The sequence below is a fragment of the Salvelinus sp. IW2-2015 genome, unplaced genomic scaffold, assembly GCF_002910315.2.
Source record: "Salvelinus sp. IW2-2015 unplaced genomic scaffold, ASM291031v2 Un_scaffold8893, whole genome shotgun sequence".
Lineage (NCBI taxonomy): Eukaryota > Metazoa > Chordata > Actinopteri > Salmoniformes > Salmonidae > Salvelinus > Salvelinus sp. IW2-2015.
Window position 1 is genome coordinate 2,417 of NW_019950152.1, and position 6,541 is coordinate 8,957.

The window sequence follows — 6,541 nt, forward strand, 5'->3', positions numbered from 1 at the left end:
CCCGGCCTCACCATGTGAACTCAGGCCAACCCAGCCTCACTTGACGGAAGGTTTATGGGAGAGAGTCTGTGCCGGCTCACCATGTGAACTCAGGCCAACCAGCCTCACTGTGACTGGAAGGTTTATGGGAGAGAGTCTGTGCCGCCTCACCAGTGAACTCAGGCCAACCCAGCCTCACTGTGACTGGAAGGTTTATGGGAGAGAGTCTGTGCCCGGCCTCACCATGTGAACTCAGGCCAACCCGCCTCACTGTGACAGGAAGGTTTATGGGAGAGAGTCTGTGCGCACAACTAGCCGACAAAGGAATTGTATTAATTGTAAAATACGGATCGGTAAAACCACCCTGAGTAACATGTGAAAGTCAAATTGACCATTTGGAAGTGTCCAATCTCTCTCTACCATCAATGATGTAGTGCCATTCATGACATGTTGAAACATGTTGCATGGGGAACTGTTATCTTGCTGACCTATCAAATCAGTCTGCATAATTCAACCCAGCAATTTTGTCAATGTGACATACCATGGTTTCCATACATGGGACTTGTTTAAAAAGATAACCTCTACACCTTCCCCCATCATAGCAAAAACGCAGCATCACATTTCTGCATCCCTTATGTTAGCTTTCATACCTACCTGGGATATTTATGTCAGCACATGTTAGCTCTCACTACCTACCTGGGATATTTAGGTAAGCACATGACTGCGCAACCTTGTCAGTTGGCTTGAACACATGTTGTGATTAGACCACCGGTGGACGAGCAAGCCTCTCTCTCCTCAGTTATTCCTAATTAAACGCAATTCCAAAGTACCATTTATCTCTTGCAGGAGACAGGGTCTACTGTTGTACCGCTGCGGGTGGAGGGGATCAGCGCTGCGCTCAGCCTCGTGCACTACAGACAGAAACATCGAGGGTCAATCGATATCAATATGGCGCGAGTGGAGCACGGTATGTAAGCCTCTATCTAGGCTACACATTGTATTTTTCAAATCATTTGGTGTATCTGTTTAACGTTTTCGGACTTTTGTTGTTGTTGTCGTTATTTGACCTAAATTGTTTTTGGGAGAAATGACGTCAACTAATAAACTGATTGAGTTCTAGTATAGCGTGTACTTCTGTTCTTATGGAAACTCTGTATTGCTTTTTTATGGTTATCATAAATATTAAATAGCATATTAGTGAGTTTTAAGTTTAATATTGGAGACCCAGTTTTCTCGAAATTATAAGCTAAATGAATGGGTTGCATTAATTAAGCTACAGGCAAGTTTACAAATGTAAAGTTAGATTTATTTTCAGAGAAGGTTTCTTTTGAATATTTGCAGAAATTACAGTCAATAATAAACAATGATAACATGTAAAACTGAGATGTGAGAACTCAAAAGAGAAATCAAAGTCGTTTTTTTACACATAGGCCTACTACAATTGTTAAACTATTTCTACAGTTATTGCATGAACACGAGAAATGATTGTCAATATTAGACAGGTGCATAGACATGATACAACTGTTATTAGGCGATATCAACTACATGTATAGTAATCATTCTTAGTCCAATGCTCTCTGTTACTTAGCCTAGATATTTATTTATTTCATATTTGTTTTTCCAGCACTATGGACACATTTTGACTGCACCTTGTTCGCTCTAGCAGCGTAATTAAATCCAAAAAGCTGTTGTCCAATCGAAGAAACAGAGGAATTAATCAGATAGTCCATCTATCACACAGTGTAATAAAGGAAGCGACATGGGTTAGGCAGATGATGTGATGAATAATCCCTGGTCGTTTTAATTAACTTTTCGCTGTCTTGTAATGACCAAGCTGGTCAACAGACCCGGTCAATAAGCATGTTAATATCAAACATATAAAAACTACGCATGATTAAAAACCTCCTGCGTTATTAATTTGAAATTCAAATGAAATGTATGCTGCCAATGCACACTGCATGCTAATATAGCGAGGGAAGAGAGAGAGAATGATATAGAGAGAGAGAGCGCAGAGAAAAATGAGAGTCCCCGGGTTGGTAAGGCCTTCAAGTCCCTGTTATGTAACGAACGGAAGCTATTATTATTATTATGTACATGTACTTAGCTACATGGGCTCATAACAGTTGAGATGCGATGGAACATATTCGATATTATCAAAATAGCTTTTAATTTTATATTTGATCGAATGTGTAAGATCCGCATAGGCTGTACGAAAAACAGGCTGTAATGCGCCTGTAGGCTACACTGTTAATCTAAGATCACATTGATTAATTATCAACGATATAATGGGGCTAACCAGATCTCACCTGGACACACAACACAGGGAAAGGTAAGAATGATTAAATTAAATTAAGTTAATTTCCTTTTATTTTAGATGTGGTCTGTTCTCCTTTATGCCTCCTCCATCTCTCTTTCTACACACACACACACATACACACACACACACACACACCCACACACACACACACACACACACACACACACACACACACACACACCACACACTGTAACTCCATGGACTGATGTACCAATGTAAACGAACTAGTTAAATTAAGTGTATAATTATTTTGTCATCTATGAAGTTAATGATAAAGTCAGTCATCTATTTTCTGGAATGCAGTGCATTGTAGTTTTAATCAAAATTGTCAAAATAATTGAATGCAATTACAGTAAAGTGACATTTTCAAAAAAGGTAATATTGGTCCTGCATGTGAAAACAGTGGAGTCTTTTGTAGGCTTCATAATCGTTGTTCTCATGAATTACTTAAAAGTAATGACAACAACATGAATGTAAAACTTCGAAGGGAAATACGCCACAGAAGGTTAGCTAAGACATTTATGGCCTCAATGTAACACTGGTAGAAAGTGAAGCAAAAGTTTTGAAAAAAGGGATTGAAAATCTCCTAAATAGTCATATACAAATGTTTGATACCACTGTAATAACACCAAACTATAAATAACAATAACAGCAACAACGAATAATAACCTAATAACAATAATTACGATAACAATAAATAATAGCACAAGTAGGCTCATTTTAATCGTAAATAAATACAATTCCCAAATGTCCTCTTTCAGATTTCAATAAGTAATTATTTTCACTCTCATTTAACTTTACCTTCTTCCGTTCTTTTATTATGAAGAGGGTGGTGAAGGGGTGGAGAGCTGTCTGAAGTAGTCTACTGATGACCTCACGTTAGAATGTGGCAGTGTGGTGGAACAGAGGCGCTGATTGGTCGCCCGTGTCACAGCGGTACTTCAAAGCCGGAGAGGACCTACAATTTGTGGTGGATGGGCGGAACACATCATTGTATTGCACACCTCTAAAAAAAACACTCACTGCTGTGATTCATAAATATAAAAAGATCCTCTGAGGAGGGCACTTTTTGTGATGGCAACTTCACTTCTAGGGGTGAGTCTAAGGGGTTTCTTGCTGGTTTAATTAGTTATTTTATTGTCCAGCGGAGGGGATTAACATTGCTTCCGTCACACTAGGAAAGACAGTTCGTTGATTATGTTTTAAGCAAGTGGGTCACGAGTAAAAAGCTGAGATTCATTTCGCAACGACAGAGAGAMGCGYCCGGGATATAACTTTCTACTGATGTGCACAAGACGCGCATGTTGTTGTGCATGTCATATATAACGTCATTTAATAGTTTTGTTATAGCTACATTTTGGTGCGTTCTATTTCATCTCAGTCTACAGGTATGTTATGACTCTGTTATGACTTGGAAAAGATGCCTGTTTAAACTGTCCCGCTAGTTGGTCTATTGCAAATGGAAATAGTTTACAAAGTAGCTTTTGCATTAGCACGGAATGAACTTTTCACCGACCAAATAATCATTGTTATTGTAGCTTACTATAGGAAAGGCTATTAGGCACCAACTGACCAAGCAAACTGAAAGGTTCGTTATCGATATCAACATGTTGTTTCTTGTCATTTCAGGAGGAGCCGAGGCTAGGATCGACTCCTTTAGCCATGTTGGCTGCGACATGCAACAAGATAGGGAGTCCGAGCCCATCACCATCCTCCATTTCGGATAATTCTTCATCTTTTGGGAAAGGCTTCCACCCGTGGAAGCGAGCCACCGCCAGCAGCTGCAGCCTTGGGTCCGGCCTGTCCGGGTTTGGAGTGTCCCGTAACGGAGCTGGTCTATCGGACTCGTTTGGCACCAACAGCTCTCCCGGATCCAGTGCCTTCTCCCTAACGTCCGGCAACTCATCCACGCCCCACTTTGGAAACGACTATTCTGTATTTCAGGCCTCCGTTACAAACAGTTCTCAAGAACCCAGCCATCAGCCCGTCTTCATTTCCAAGGTGCACTCCTCAGTGGACAGTCTGCAAGGCATCTACCCGAGAATGAGCGTTGCACATCCGTACGAGTCCTGGTTCAAGTCGTCCCATCATGGTATCCCCACAGGAGAGGTTGGCACCACCGGCGCGTCTGCATGGTGGGATGTGGGAGCGGGTTGGATTGATGTTCAGAACCCGAGTGGAGCAGCTCTACAGTCCTCGTTGCACTCCGGTGGACTCCAGACGTCGTTACACTCTCCTTTAGGGGGCTACAATTCCGATTAYTCCAGCCTAAGTCACTCAGCCTTCAGTACAAGTCCCTCTCCACACCTTTTGACAACCGGACAACACCTGATGGACGGTTACAAGCCGGTGTTATCCTCTTATCCAGACTCCAGTCCGTCTCCATTAGGCGGAGCAGGGGGGACTATGTTATCTGGGGGGCCAACGGCCTCTCTAGCGGGGTCTCCCCGGTCCTCCGCACGGCGCTACTCTGGCAGAGCCACCTGCGACTGTCCCAACTGTCAGGAGTCGGAGAGGCTGGGGCCGGCGGGAGCAAGTCTGCGGAGGAAAGGGCTCCATAGCTGTCACATTCCGGGCTGTGGTAAGGTTTACGGCAAAACGTCGCACCTCAAGGCGCACTTGAGGTGGCACACCGGAGAGAGACCGTTTGTGTGTAATTGGCTGTTTTGCGGGAAGAGGTTTACGCGCTCTGACGAGCTCCAGCGACACTTGCGCACGCACACCGGGGAGAAAAGATTCGCCTGTCCGGTCTGCAACAAGAGGTTTATGCGGAGCGACCATCTGAGTAAACACGTAAAGACTCACAGCGCCGGGGGCTCCGCCGGGTCTGGCTCTGGCAGCGGGGGAAAGAGGGGAAGCGATACCGACAGTGAGCACAGCGCCCCGGGGAGTCCTCGATGCCATTCCCCCGACCTGTTGCAAGCTCCCGAATCTACCCCGGGAACGGGAAACGAACGGCCTTTCTAAACTCTCTCGACTAAGTATAATATCTGAGAAAAACATATGATCTGAGGGAAATGGCTAAACTACAGTGGACATACGTCGAGTATGCGTAATTATGSTAATGTGTGCAAGTTGAGTTAATCAAGTGATTTAGACTACTGATCAAATGATATCTCCTAGTAGCCTATTGATGACGTGGGGTGTACAGGTCAAATACAGTACTGGTAAAGTAATCCTGAAGGCACACTGGAACACTGGGGCACAATGTAAACGCATCAATGTTCTTCTAACGCACAGACTGATCCAACCGGGGAGGCCTATACTTAAAAGAGAGAGATCAGTAACAATTTAGCCTACTTCTAAATTGCAGAGAATAGCTTTGTCGACTGTGCAATGACGTGTTCAATTTCAATTAGGAAGCAAACAAACGGAGTCTAAACGAATTGATTCTGAATCATACCGACTTTATTGAGTGGCTTAAATTAGAAAGCCAGTCTCTGAGAAATGATGCTTGTGAATTTAACGTCACTTTACAACATGCTTACTTAAATTAAAAGATGAGAATAATAAACAGTGAATGATTTCGAAATCATCTTAAAAATAAATTCAAAGTGCGTCTATTAAAAGACTCAGAAATACAAGTAAAACTTGTGGTTAAATATAACTCCCCACAATACATTTTTTATAGCCTGACAAACACAAAACAAAATAAAACAATAATGTCAAAATACACTTCCGTACATGTTCAGATATTTACTAGAGCCAAATGTACAACTAGAAATGACTATACAAAACGTCTCATGGACAAATACATAACTCACCTTTACATTGGTGCGGAATAATTTTCTAGGCTATTACATTTCTCATTATATACAGCCTTGCAGTGACGTGAAATGTAAGTATTTATTACAAACTTGGTCAGGCTCTTTCTGATAGTTTCGTGGAGCGTTTAATCAACGGGCGACATAACTTTTCCTCCATTATTAATAAACAGGGGATGTGTTCGATAGGGTAGATTAGGACATAAAGAAAACGTGGATCACCGCACATAGACAGCTACAGTGATTTGTTCTTACAAAGGCGCGTCGAAAAGGACGCGTACTGATCATTTCACTGTTCAACAGGCTAATAAAGTGCCACAGTTTGGTTTTGAATAAAAGTAGTCAGCACAGCAGTAACACGATATTGCAGGACACATATTATCACCAAGTGATAGAACAACGTTGTCTGTTTCTTGCTTATTGTAATACCCATGTAATAACCATGTTGCGTAAAAACACTCAAAAAGGGTACAATTACACA

General features: G+C 42.3%; 1 protein-coding gene across 3 annotated transcripts; it reads left to right on the forward strand.

The window, feature by feature from the left end:
- The first annotated feature begins 872 nt into the window (after positions 1 to 872).
- Positions 873 to 5,558, forward strand: sp8b (sp8 transcription factor b). Of its 3 annotated transcripts, none has more exons than XM_070442404.1 (2): positions 873 to 946; positions 3,926 to 5,558. In XM_070442404.1, the coding sequence occupies exon 2, from the start codon at positions 3,959 to 3,961 to the stop codon at positions 5,261 to 5,263; it is 1,305 nt and encodes a 434-aa protein (XP_070298505.1). In that variant the 5' UTR covers positions 873 to 946; positions 3,926 to 3,958; the 3' UTR covers positions 5,264 to 5,558. The 3 variants fall into 3 exon arrangements, with proteins under 3 accessions (XP_070298505.1, XP_024001311.1, XP_070298504.1); XM_024145543.2 differs by lacking the exon at positions 873 to 946 and adding an exon at positions 3,255 to 3,391; XM_070442403.1 differs by lacking the exon at positions 873 to 946 and adding an exon at positions 3,366 to 3,684.
- The last annotated feature ends 983 nt before the right edge of the window (positions 5,559 to 6,541 follow it).